The 14,153-nt window shown below is 42.9% G+C and overlaps 1 protein-coding gene across 1 annotated transcript; it reads left to right on the top strand.

The window, feature by feature from the left end:
- The first annotated feature begins 17 nt into the window (after positions 1 to 17).
- Vha55 (V-type proton ATPase subunit Vha55) lies at positions 18 to 12,908 on the top strand. The gene is made up of 12 exons (XM_077645792.1): positions 18 to 231; positions 909 to 964; positions 1,593 to 1,691; positions 3,296 to 3,389; positions 3,457 to 3,534; positions 3,596 to 3,735; positions 3,809 to 3,913; positions 4,060 to 4,157; positions 6,222 to 6,579; positions 6,655 to 6,759; positions 11,101 to 11,230; positions 12,317 to 12,908. The coding sequence occupies exons 1-12, from the start codon at positions 147 to 149 to the stop codon at positions 12,466 to 12,468; spliced, it is 1,500 nt and encodes a 499-aa protein (XP_077501918.1). The 5' UTR covers positions 18 to 146; the 3' UTR covers positions 12,469 to 12,908.
- Positions 12,909 to 14,153: the final 1,245 nt, after the last annotated feature.

The raw sequence follows: 14,153 nt of genomic DNA, 5'->3' as shown, positions 1-14,153 counted from the left end.
CACAACAGGCGGTAATGACGAAGCAAGCCGGTTTGAGGGTATAGATTGCGGCCGGAGGGCCGGACTGCAGTTTTTTAGCTGGGTGCTTGCGAAGCGGCGCATCGTTCGTGTTAGCGTAGTCCGTTCATCACTGAAAGTGGAACAGAATGCCCGATCCGAAGTCCGCCGTTGCCGCAAGCAGGGAGCACGCTCTAGCCGTGTCGAGAGATTACATTTCTCAGCCACGGCTTGGTAAGCATCTTGTCATCAGTCTGTCGACTGCTCTGGCTTGTTTCACACCCGAGCCCCTTCCCTCTGTGAGGTTTGCTTTCCTTGCGATAAGCTCAGTTTTGTTACTGTAAGAAACATTTGTGTAATTTCTTGTTCTTTACAAAATAGGACCATTTGGGAAGATCGGGCGCTTGTGCGATGCTGCGCGCTGTCGATCCAACGTTTAGCTACTCATCATCTCAGTACCGAATCAGGCTGGTGCTTTCGTGAAATTGGCGTGTCTGACTACTTACGATCAGTAAGATTTATTTCCTAACCTATGGTTGTTTGTAACAACCGTCGGAGCGGCGCGTAGGCCTCAGCGTGTGCACCGTGCCCGACATCATGTGACTGCGGATGTCATGTGCTACTCCTAGGATAACGCCCGGTTGCCCGTGAAGAGCTGCATTCCGTATAAATGTTCGTGTATTTCGTCTCTGAATCTGTTTAATTTACGGTACGGACCATTATTGAGAGCTGTAGATTGTCGCTCGCGGTTCGTTCAACTTGTGGTGTGCTCAATGAAATAGTAAGCGATGTTCAGCTTTTTTTCCTGACCTGCTGTTAGGTACTTTCCTCTTTTAGAAAGTTGTTTTTGAGCTTCCTCTATGAGTTGTATGTTGTAATTTGCGTAATTAGTGCTTTCTTTTCTTTTCCAGTCTACAAGACTGTATGTGGTGTCAACGGTCCCCTGGTCATTTTGGACGAAGTCAAGGTAACGTAGTACTTGTGGTGGCTGTATTTTCATTTGTTTTTTCTTGGAGCGCTGCCCGAGCTGTTGCTTACCCGTTTTGTCAAATATTTGAGCTTTTCTCAAGTTGGCTCACTTCTCATATGTAGGTTCAATCACATTAAGATTTTACTTCGCGTTCAAAAAAGAAAATATACATTGAACAGGAAATTAACTGTTTCTTGTCAGTGCCAATTAACCTGTCATTTTCGAGCAGCGTCTGATTGCTGTTTGTAGGGAAGCAAAAATGCAGCAGCTACAAGCGCACAATGGCAACAAAGTATACTTGCATGTACTTTTCAACCGATGCTTATACCTTTCATTTTAACCACTCTTCTTGCAGTTTACCTGTTTTAGTGGAAAATGTGTCTCCGTTGTCAAGAATCTGTCTCAAGAATTTTTCTGTGAAGTTTGTCTTGGGGTGATTTTCTCCTGCATGGAGCGCTGCTTTTTAAAATGTTTCCTCATTCTTGCCTGTTAGTTATGGCCCACTTGAGGTTGCGTGCTCTATTGTAATTTGCTATGTGGGTAGCCTTAGATTGCGTACAGGCTTCTGCTCCTATGTTGCACCTGTGAGTGACCCTTTTTTAACTCTCTGAAACCTGTTTTCCAGTTTCCCAAATATGCTGAAATTGTACAGTTGGTTCTTGCTGATGGCACAGCTCGTACCGGACAAGTCCTGGAAGTCAGTGGGTCAAAAGCTGTTGTACAGGTACGAATGGGCATTTTCGTCGCGTTGCTTTCTGGGGGTCAGTGTGTCCCTGCATTCCATCAGAATAACTCCAAAATTTGCATCCACTTTGGTGCAGGGCATGGTTTCCACTTGTTTTTCTTTGTGTGTGCGTGTATATGCATACTTTGTTGCCATCAACAGGGTGAGTTGTTGGGCTAGTTGGTGTTCGGATTTTACAGGCATATTTTTAGCGCAAAGGACGGGACGAGATACAGACAAGACGAGCACGGGCGCTCGTTGCCATGTTGCCATGGCTGGATATAAAGGGTGTTGTGACTCGAAAGGGGGGTGGCCCTTAACGAGAGTATAGCGCAGAGTAGGACAGTACACAAGAACAAACTAACAGTGCTCGTGTTGTTCGTTTCTTCTTGTGTCCTGTCCTTCTCTGCGCTATATTCTCTCGCTATGATCATGCATCAACAAGCCCAAAAAGCCACACTTTTGGGTAGCCCTTCTCCTAGATAAGATATTTTCAGTGCGAAAACTATTTGCCTTCACTTCTAACATGCATGCATTGTATATGCGAGACTGCCTTCAAGTTGCCCGTTAAATTTACCCACGCATCTTGGAGACCCCCCTGCTGATTGTACGACAGTAGGTGCCTCTTGTTCTGGTATGCATGTGTTAAACCTGGATTTCGTGTAGTATACCCACACTTTGGGCAGGTGCTTCAATTTATAGAAATCATTTGCACATGAAGAAAGGATGGAGACAGGGGTGGCACTTAATGCCACAGTGTTAAACATTCCTGCACACCTGGCCATTCATCCAGGTAGTTAGCCCTGAGGCTTTGAATTGGCCATTTAGTCAACCAAAAACTGAAGTTTACATGGTATGCTAAAGCAAGTTATTGCTTCGTGGCACTCTCAAACTAATTTTATCAAATGTGTATGCTTGCAGTGCTTAATGTTTCTGTCCTGTATTCATGTTTTTGCATCATATCAATGCAACATGAGCTATTCTCAAAGCATAATTGAGAACTGTTATTACTACATTATTCTTTGGTTGAGCTATGCAGTACTGGAGGTAAAATTTCTGCAGGGGCCACCTGAACACCCAAGTTCCCGCCCCCATCTTTCTCGGGCTCTGTCTTGTCAGTGGCAGCATGACATGAATCAAGTTCAGTTCATTGTAAACAAACTTCATTTTGTTGCTTAAGGCAAAGGTTGCCTTGTGTATAAATGATATAGACTGGTGTTATAACTATATGTATTGCTTTTCATGTGTAGTTCACCCAGCCTGGAGCTCCCTCTATATCCTTGAAGTGGACCACCACTTCAAGGATGTAGTATGTATTTCTGGCAAAATGTTATATATTTTATAGAATAGTCACCTGTCATATTGACTTCTGTTTTTGGCATATGCAACCTTTTTGCCATTGGACATTCATCTCTGAACATGTACCTGTGTTTTCTGCTGCCCTCTGCTAATTCAAATTGGTCCGTCACAATTTTTTACTTGTTAGTCTTTTGTGGCAATAGTTTGCAGACATGTGAGGCAAACTATTATTGCAGCTGTTCTGCTGCACACAGCATTTCCCGAACACCCATAATCATTGGACTGGTTTTTTTTTCTTCCCTCAGGTTTTTGAAGGCACATCTGGTATTGATGCGAAAAACACTGTGTGTGAATTCACTGGAGACATTTTGCGAATCCCAGTGTCTGAAGACATGCTTGGTAAGCATTTGACCAAGCGTTGTTCAGAGCACAAGTGCTTTATACCCTCATCCTGGTCTCATTCCAGGCAGAGTATTCAATGGGTCAGGCAAGCCTATTGACAAAGGTCCTCCAGTGTTGGCTGAAGACTTCTTGGACATCCAGGGTAAGTAGCAATGGCGCCAATCAGTTTGAAAAATTTTTAAGTGATGTCTGGTATTGTTTAGGCCAGCCCATCAACCCTTGGTCTCGCATCTACCCGGAGGAAATGATTCAGACTGGCATCTCTGCTATTGATGTTATGAACAGTATTGCTCGTGGCCAGAAAATTCCTATTTTCTCTGCGGCTGGTCTTCCACACAATGATGTAAGTGAATTCGTTCGTTGTTGTGCCTCTGTCTGCCGACGCAAAAGCAGAAGCTGATTTACGTCTTCTTCAGATTGCAGCCCAAATTTGTCGCCAAGGTGGGCTCGTGAAGCTTCCTGGAAAGAGTGTCCTTGACTCTTCAGAAGACAACTTTGCCATTGTGTTTGCTGCTATGGGTGTAAGTGGACTTTTCACTCTTGTACAGTGTGTGGAATTAACAGGCTGATATTTTTCCCTGAGCAAAACCCTTGTGCAGGATGGTTGTTCCTTTTACTTTTTTATTGCATGGGCAAACAGTTGTGAAGCGTGTGTTGCTTTCTACAGGTGAACATGGAAACTGCAAGATTTTTCAAGCAGGACTTTGAGGAGAATGGTTCTATGGAGAATGTGTGCCTGTTCTTAAACCTGGCAAATGACCCAACGTAAGAGATTCAGAAACAGCATTATGGCTGCCATTCACATTGTTTAGGATGAATTCTGTTTCCTTGTCTGTTTTTTTTTTCTCAGTGTGGCTAATTCAAATGTGACATTACAGCATGGTCAGTGTGATGTTACCACAGTAGCACAAAATGCAAATCTGGTATCCAATGTTGGTATGGGGCTATGAACATCTACGTAAAATTACTTGCTCTCCACGCCATACTGTGCATGTTTTTGTTCTGTTGAACATCTAGTGTGCATAATGGCAACACTAGTATCAAGCTCTATCAAGCATGTCCGAAAGCTTGCAGAAATATGTGGTTGAGGACCCTGCTGACTGCTTTGTTCTTGGTTTGCGGAAAATTGGACAATAACTGCTGAATGAACCTGTAGGAATTATGGTATAGTTAGGATCCTGTCAGTGATACGTTGCTGTCAGTTTCACCGGGTTCGAGAGGTTATCAAGGAAATTAAAATCATATAAAAAAATGTCCTTGACATTGGGTACTACACCTTGGTGAAGTCTTGATTTTTATGTTATCAGGGGTTTCACTCATAATAGTCTAAAAGAGCGTCTAAATTTCAGTGTCCCTGCCTTTCAACTGCCTCAAAATCAACGTGCCTGTATTTGTACTGTCGCCACTTGCCGTCCTGTTCCCTTCACACTTGGTGCTTGTGGTCCGATTTATAGGAGGGCTACAAGTTCTGCCAGTGGTCATTGGGTGTCTTGCAACTCGGCAAATTTTTCACTTGGCATATTTTCATGTGTATAATCCACACCCCTAATGTTTGCTTCCATGATTAAAAAAAAATCCCCTCATAACCCGCACTCATACCTAAAGAAAGTACTAAATCTAGTCATTTTAAAAACAGCACCAGACAGTAATAATTTTGTTATCGAATAAAGTTATTTCAAAAACCTCGCTGCAATACTGGGTTCACGACATTCAGTATCGCCATCGCTAACCTCTTTCGAGGCTTTGTCACTGCTGTCAAAGATATCATGTTCCTCACCATCCAAGTTGTTCATAATTTTGCACTTCATGAAGCTTTTGCACACCATGTTGACTGGGATTGCTTTCCACGCATAGATGATCCATTGGCAAAACAGTGCGATGTGTTACCTTTTGGACACGAAGCATAGGTGTGAGGACGTAAAGTCTTGTAGCCTTCTATTTAGCATACAGTCCTTTGTTGGCCACTCGTCTGCTTGACAAGTGCCCATGACTGTGGGGACTCCAGACGCCGTACATGACCATGAAAGATGCAGGTTATAGATGAGAAAATACGGTATTTCCCAAAAGGTTATACTAGCGACCGTTTGACATTGTCATGAGTTCAGAAGCAATAGTAGACCTTCCAAAACTGATGGGAAGTTGATCCCGGCCGCGGCGGTCGAATTTCAATGGAGGCAAAATTCTAGAGGCCCGTGTGATGTCAGTGCACATTGAAGACCCTCAGGTGTTCGAAATTTCCGGAGCCTTTCACTATGGCGTCCTTCACAGCTTGAGTCTCTTTGGGACGTTAAACCCCATAAACCGAACCAAAAGTGATGAAAAGAAGCTTCTAGTTGCTTGGTAGGAGGAGCAGCATGGTGCATGCTACTAAGGTTGGTTTATCCCAGTCTGGTTAAAGATGCTGAAATCTGCGCTACTTTTGCAAAAGATCAGTGCGTAAACATTTTTTTTTTGTAAACTCTTGTTCACTTGTGTATTTGGAACATTTTCTTGTAGTGTCATTTGTATCTGACTCAAAATATTAGAGGGAGTTTAAGCCACTTACGCAGTGCTTGGGATTGTCAACATAGTGGTGATGTCTCTTTCAAAAATGGGTATCCCAAATGGGTAGCAGCTATAGCCACCATTTCGATACTCTCTGCATAATGCCAAAAACAGACAGCAGAGTGCATTTTGCATGCTTATTGCATATCCAGTTTTATAATGCAGTGCAAAATGATTCCTGATGTACAGACGAACATAAACTGCTGTTCCTTAGAGTGAAGTTTTTATTAAAGTCAGGAGTTTGCGAGTGTGTAACTAGCTGTGCTTGCTCGTATTGCTCTCCAGTATTGAGAGGATCATCACACCGCGCCTAGCCCTGACCACTGCAGAGTTCCTGGCCTACCAGTGTGAAAAGCACGTGCTGGTCATATTGACTGACATGTCTTCCTATGCGGAAGCTTTGCGAGAGGTCTCTGCTGCTCGAGAAGAGGTCCCTGGACGACGTGGATTTCCGGGTTACATGTACACAGACTTGGCCACCATCTACGAGCGTGCTGGACGGGTAGAGGGCCGCAACGGCTCCATCACTCAGATTCCAATCTTGACCATGCCCAACGATGATATCACTCATCCCATTCCTGACCTGACGGGCTACATTACGGAGGGCCAGGTGTATGTTGATCGACAGCTACACAACCGGCAGGTCAGTGAAGTGCCTTTGAGGCCGGTATGCAGTTTTGCGGAGAAGTCTGTAAAGCAGAGTGCCCAATCGTTGTAGGTCTATCCACCCATCAATGTGTTGCCATCGCTGTCTCGACTGATGAAGTCTGCCATTGGAGAAGGCATGACTAGGAAGGACCATGCAGACGTCTCCAACCAACTGGCAAGTGTCATTTGCACGTTAACATTTCCTTTGTGTGCATTTTGGTTTTGCGTTGCAACAGGTTATTAGTGTTAATGTCAAGACTGAGCTACATGGGTCAGGCGAGTGGTGGTACCTTCATGTATTCTGGACATATTGCAAAAGAAATGCATTGCAGAAATGGCATCTTTTTTTAAAATGCTTCGAGTATTATACTTCATAGCATGAGTGCTTTCTTGTTATACATTGAAGTTCGCAGGACCAGTGAAAATTTCACAATTTTCGAAAGCTATATTAGTGTTCCTCATGTAGATTGGCAGTTCGTAAAACATGAATGCCATTACTTGAGAGCAGATGCCACTTGTCCAAACTTCAATACACATTAGTGATGAGGCCTATCTACCACATAAACTTTTCATGGATAACATATAGAAGCACAGCGTTAATTAAAAAGGCCAATGCCTCATGCAATATTGGTGATGCTTCGTAATGGATGATATGAGCTTTATTACATTAGTTAATGTAGTGGCAGATTAGTAGCCTTGGGCACAAAGCTGCCAGCTCTAGCACTACTTTTTACATCAACTTCCTGCAGCAAGAGATGCAGCAAAGTACTGAATTTTTCATGATTTTTGAATAAATCTTTCTGTCCATTAATTGTGGCGGCGGTGGCTGAAGACCCAAAGGTCCTTTCATAACTTAGCATCCTCTGCGCCAAAATATGTCTGTATCATACTCTAACTCCAGCAAGTAAGCCCTGTTGTTCCTGTGCTGTGTCTGAAATACAAGCATCTTTTCATCAAGGAACTCTTAGTTGGCCACGGCTATTTGCATAAAATCTGTACAGGAGTTCATCCCTCCAGTCGCCTGCAAACTCTGTTGGTTGCTTTTGGCCATCCGTGAGCAAGGTTCAGCAGAACTGCAAAAGCTAGAAATTCAAAGTAAAGGTACAATTGGGCAGGTTGGCACTTCCAAGAGGATTTCTTCGATAGTAGTTGGTCGGAGAAAAGACAGCTCCATCCACATGTCGTGGATTTGCAAAGAAAAGAAGCTTTTATGGTTGACAGCTTTCCTCTGCTGCAAACAAGAGCTCCTACACAGCTTGGTAATGTCACAGTGGTTCTCAAATCTGGGCCTCACTTTGGCTTATCACCAAGTACCAGTAAACATTAGTGAGGAACTAACAATTTTCATTACTCGTGGGCTTTTCTTATTCAGGAGAGTTTGCTTTGGATTTGCTTCAGTGCCTTCAGGTTATCTGAAGATGATGCACTTAATACTGAAGGGATGCATTCAGCAGGAGCACCTGATAACTTTTGTGCTGTTCTCAAGTGCCTATCTCAAGCTGAACTAAAGCTGAAGCACTAATGTGTCTTTAATGTTCCTGGGCTCACTTTCTTGGGCATGTTATTAGTGGCGTAGTAGGATTGCATCCTTTTTTTTCTTTTGAGACTGCTACAAAGGCTCCAGCTCCATCCAGCATGGGCTAGCTTCGCTCACTCTAGGACTCTGGGGTTTCTACTACACTAGGCTGACTGGCAACATTCGCCTGTAATTTTTTTTTTTCACTGAAAAATGTGATGGAGAGGAAGTGCTGGTTGTAGTGTGATACACATTTGCACAAGGGAAATGAATAGAATGACAATTTCTCAGTCCCAAGTCTGTGCTCACTCTGAAATCAGTGTGAGATACAACAGCTGAGGTCGAACTTCTGGTCTGCTAGTCGTGCATTTGAACTTGGAGATAGTATAAGAGCGAAGGTAGGTTTTATTTATGTACCAGTACTGTCGCCTTAGTTAGCAAGACCTTGGATTGAACAGTTTGGTTGGAGTTGTCATAAAATCAGCATCAATAGGTCTTTGGTTTACAAATACCCCGCCAGTCAACATGCAGTAGTTCTTGACAGGTTTGTATGAATGACATTTCATGGGGTAGTACATCATAGTGGGTAGAATGGTTAACTAATGCATGCTTGTGTGGATGTGATAGTGTGGGCAATCTTGGCAGAGGGATGATGTGGTCGTACTGTCTTTTCCAGAAGTAACCAAACAGGGTTTGTCTCTCAGCCATGTAGTGGAGCATCAGTGTTATGTAAGGAGAACCCTTGTCCTCACCTTCTGAAACCTTTTGGTCTTTGGGGGTGCCATAAGGGCTGCACTCCATGGCTGTGAAGCAAACCTTTATTTATTGATACTGGCACCGCCGTGGTGGCTCGGTGGTTATGGTGCTTGGCTGCTGATCCAAAAGACGTGGGTTCGATCCCGGCCACGGCGGTCGAATTTTCGATGGAGGAGAAATTCTAGCCCGTGTACTGTGCAATTACGGTACACGTTAAAGAACCCCAGGTGGTCGAAATTTTCGGAGCCCTTCACTACGGCGTTCCTCATAGCCTGAGTTTTTTAGGACGTTAAATCCACATAAACCAAACCAACCATTTGATACTGCAATCCCAGGAAGGGATTTTTGCAAGGTGGGCATCAAGAAATTAAGATACAAATACAATATTAAGGATAAAAACTCACCACAAATGATTCATAAACAAAATGGATCAGCAATAAAGAAAAAATGAAAAGTTTAACAAAGGAGTATTCATGACAAATTAACAAGAACACACCAGATCTTGATTGAATAAATGAATACTTGTTTATTGATATGTATTACTGATTTATATGGTTACTTGTCGCAATGATGGCACAGCCCTTGTCAAAAGTTTATGGCCCAAAGGGTTTGCTTCTAAGCCATGTAGGGAGGCTCTTGTAAGATCCCTGGAAGTCCCGACTTTCGGAGAGACAAGGACGAGGGTTCTTCTCGTCACGATATTTGGATCACTGGCAGTGCATAGCAAGCTACACAGCATTGCTCAGAAGCAAACCCCTTGGGCTGTAAACTTTTGACAAAGGCTGTACATGCATCTGTAGACGAGAATAAAGTGATAGTTGGTGACAGGTGACTGACAAAAAAATAGGACCTTTTTCTGACATCATGGACATGAGGTGAACACAGTAGAATATATTAATAGCTCTGGTATACATTTGTATATAGTTTGCCTGCATTATTCCAGTAATAGCTCTGTTATACACTTGTATTAATTTCCCTGCATTATTTTGGTGCACTGTTGAGACTACACATTTGGGGATTCCCCTAAACATTTTTGTTCCCACTTCAAGTTATTGATCAGTTCTCTCTCCCTGCCATATGCAAGTTGTCCTGGCTAGCTGTTGGTAGAGCAACTGGTCCGGTGAAGGGGTGGTCCCAGGTTCGAACCCTGGGCTAGGACGAATGAAATTTCTGTGAAATACGTGTATCTTTCCTTTGTAGCTGTGTGGCTGTGCTTGGGTGGATGTCAGTAGTTATTCCCTTATTACTACATACTAAATGGTCTAGTTTTTGCTGTGCGTTTTCAATGATTAAGTCTGCTTCTATGCTGTATAGGTTAGGCTTGAGTCGTTCCATAGCATTTAATTCAGAGGCGAGGTCCTTAGATGTAGTACTGCAGGTGTACTGAAATTATTTTCAAGTCTCAACTGCTCATGTCGCAAAAGATGACATCTGCCATTTGTTACCACAGTATGTTGACAAAAAAAAGTTAAAGCGTTGCCTTTTGTGGGTCACAAGCGATGGAAACGTTAGAATGAAGCATGCCGTCATGCAATAGCATATAGTAGATATATTGCAACTAGAAAGCTGCTACGAACCTTCACAATGTCATTGCTGTATAAGGATTGCATTGGCCCAAAGACCTTGTGCCTTGTGGCACTCCTGAGGTTACTAATGCAAGACAGTTTTAATGATTATAAGAAACTGAGAAGGTGAATGCAAGTAATTGGTCAACCAGTCATGTGAGTTAGGATCAGTGAGAAGGTTTTTGTTAATATAAATGGCTCGAAAGGAAGTACCATTTGTTCTGTACCACAGGTGTAGCCAGTTTGCAGCATTTAGTTGTGAAAAAGTCTCTGGTATGGGCTTCATTGATTTGTTGCAGTCACACTTTGCTAAGCTATGCCAATGTGATGTCTTCTTTTTTTTTTTTAGTATAGGCTACCTATACAGACTTGATTTGTACACAGGAACTGTTTGTAAAATTATTTTATGTACCAGCAGGGCCTTTGTATGCAAGTTCATAAATTCTGTTCCTCTGTCTGTTGCACAATTGTATTCTTGTTGGTAGGACAGTTTGGCTGCCAGTCATGAGAGTTCCTGGCTTATATAACTGTACTGTTTAGTTCTTATGTTCGAATATGTTGTTTGTTTTTGTCACCTGTGCGTTCCACAGACTGTATTGGTACTGTCGTGCTGTGCTTGAAGTTTGTTCCTGAAAAGTGAGTTATGTGACGATCTGCAAACGTGATTCCACCTCTGCAGTACGCCTGCTACGCCATAGGCAAAGATGTGCAAGCAATGAAGGCTGTTGTAGGAGAGGAAGCTCTGGGTGCTGAGGACCTGCTCTACCTAGAGTTCTTGACGAAGTTTGAAAAGAACTTTATCTCTCAAGGTGAGGATGCGTGTACTGAAAGCTTCTACTTATATATATATATATATATATATATATATATATATATATATATATATATATATATATATATATATATATATATATATATATATATATATATATATATATATATATATATATATATATATATATATATATATATATATATATATATATATATATATATATATATATATATTATATATATATATATATATATATATATATATATATATATATATGTGTGTGTGTGTGTGTATGTATGTATGTATGTATGCATGTATGTATGTATGTATGTACTGTTAAATGATAAAGGCCGCTGCGGTGGTTCAGTGGTTATGGCACTCGGCTGCCGACTCAAAAGACGTGGGTTCGATCCCGGCCGCGGCGGTCGAATTTCGATAGATGTGGATTTCTAGAGACCTGTGTATTGTGCAGTGTCAGTGCACGTTAAAGAACCCCCAGGTGGTCGAAATTTGTGGAGCCCTTCACCACAGTGTCCCTCATAGCCTGAGCCTCTTTGGGATGTTAAACCAAACCAAATGATGGCACCTGGTGACACCAAAATGTTTTGTAGGCACTATTGGCCATGCAGCTCAGTCCAACCCTAGCCACCTTCCACCCTATTTCAAATTGCACATTCAAAAAAATTTTTTTATACAGTTCAAGTTCCATATTATGTTGCGTAGCAGAGCAATGGAATAAAAGGGACGTCTTGTTAACTGCTATGAGATATGCATCACTGGTGATTAACACTAGCTGCAAGTCTTCATGGCTGCCCACCTCACTTCTCGAACTTTAAAACGGGAAGCAGCCTCCTGAAACGCAAGAGTCTTTACCACTAGCAAGGGAAAAAAGACTCTGCATCAACAGTTGGTGGCAAGCACAGGGAGTTGTGACTGCACACATTTGCAGCATATATGCGAGGGGCTACATTTATTCATAATCTTGTTTGCTGACCTGCTGTTGTCACTTCTGCCATTTTATTCGTGGAACTTTCATCTGGAGCTCTCGCAGAAATCTCGCCATCAGAAACTCTCCCGACTTATTTCCAAACGTTATCCTTGTCTCTGTACATGTACGCAGGGAGCTACGAGAACAGGACCATCTTTGAGTCTCTGGACATTGGCTGGCAGTTGCTACGAATTTTCCCCAAAGAAATGCTGAAGCGGATTCCTCAGTCACTATTGCAGGAGTTTTATCCACGTGATGGCAGGCAAGGTGCCGAAGCCAAGTAGTCAAGACGGTTGCACCTGTCCCAGCCTTCACCTTGCATTCCAAATCTGAAAGTTGGTGTATTGTTCCCTCCTCCCACACCTTCACTTGGCCAGGACCATTGTGCTGGTCAGAACCCTGTAATGTAGTGAATGTACGTACTTGTACACTTGTTTCAACTGTTGTAAAATGGTGCTCACCGTAGCAGCTTTCATGTAAGCATTGATGGGAGTAGCAGTGTCTGGAAAGGTCTGTGAAAGCCAGCAAGTGTAGCAATAATTTTTTGTTTATGCTGCATTTGCAATTTGTGGCCGCTGCCACCAGCAGCTTTTTTGCCCTGTTGCATTAGCATGCATGCAGAACAAAGAGATGCAATGGCTGTCAATAGTCCAGAATTAAGTTGTCCAAAGCCAGTTTTATTTAATGTATTCATCTGATTGTGAATAAACAGATTCAGAATCTATGCCTTCTCTCATTCATTTGTTGTAACCACATACAAAACCAACAGCAGCTGCTACTGATGCAGTTTGTGCAATGCAATATGCAAACCACAAGGTTTTTCAGCCAACTTATGAAGATAACGTGCTTCATGAAGTGTGGTTTTGATGTTCCTTAATGTGACCATAATATGCCTGCATACAAGGAAAGTGTGAGAGTTCCCAAAGAAACTAACTGCACATCCATGTTTCAATAAAAACTACATTGGTGGCTCAGCATTTCCCCTTACCCAGTGCAGAGTAGCAGGCCAGATATCAATATTTCTGGCCGACCTCTTTGCCTTCATTTCAATAAATTTATCTCTATCAACCCCAAAACATTTCGCAGTTTCCTTACACACTAGAATATACCTGGTTCTGTTTGAAATGCCTTCAGTTGGTTCTGTATAGCTATACTCTGTCCATATATCAGGTGGAACAGCCGCCGCGGTGGCTGAGTGGTTATGGCGCTCGGCTGCTGGCCCGAAAGACGCGGGTTCGATCCCGGCCGCGGCAGTCGAATTTTAATGAAGGCGAAATTCTAGAGGCCCGTGTGCGTGTGCTGTGCGGTGTCAGTGCACGTTGAAGAACCCCAGGTGGTCGAAATTTCCGGAGCCCTTCACTACGGCGTCCCTCATAGCCCGAGTCGCTTTGGGACGTTAAACCCCCATAAACCAAACCATATCAGGTGGAACACTGTTAAAGCTAGCATTTGTGCTGCCTACATCAACAAAAAAATGCGTTCCTTGTGGTGAACAAAAAGTAAATGCTTTGCCTACAGGTTTCTTATGTGGTACATTAGTCATGAGCTTGATTAAATTCGCTCTTATTGCAGATGACACGCTCTTGCTTTCTTGTGCCTTAGACCACTCTGCCACAAAACAAGCGTTGCATAACGCACCTCCTTTTACTTTTTCATGCGGACTACTTCTGTACCTTTCATAGCATCGCATGTGATGAAACATGGAGTATAGATATATGTAGTGGTTCAAGTGTCCAGTCCCAATGCTCGCAAAATCTTTCAGGAGACTGGACTCCAAGGCTGGAGAACGCAGTCGAATGGGTGTGCCACAGCACAACTTGTTCTCCACTTTCACTTGGCTTCGCTGCTCGTAGGAACCAGCGTGCCACAGGGCATTTCGCTAATTGGAAGGCCCATGAACAACACCTTGCTTTGAGGCTTTTTCTCCTCTGCATTGCTGGCATGCTTGAGAACACACTGACGTGCATAT

This window comes from Amblyomma americanum, chromosome 1 (genome assembly GCF_052857255.1).
Source record: "Amblyomma americanum isolate KBUSLIRL-KWMA chromosome 1, ASM5285725v1, whole genome shotgun sequence".
NCBI lineage: Eukaryota > Metazoa > Arthropoda > Arachnida > Ixodida > Ixodidae > Amblyomma > Amblyomma americanum.
This window is presented reverse-complemented; position numbering and strand designations above follow the sequence as displayed.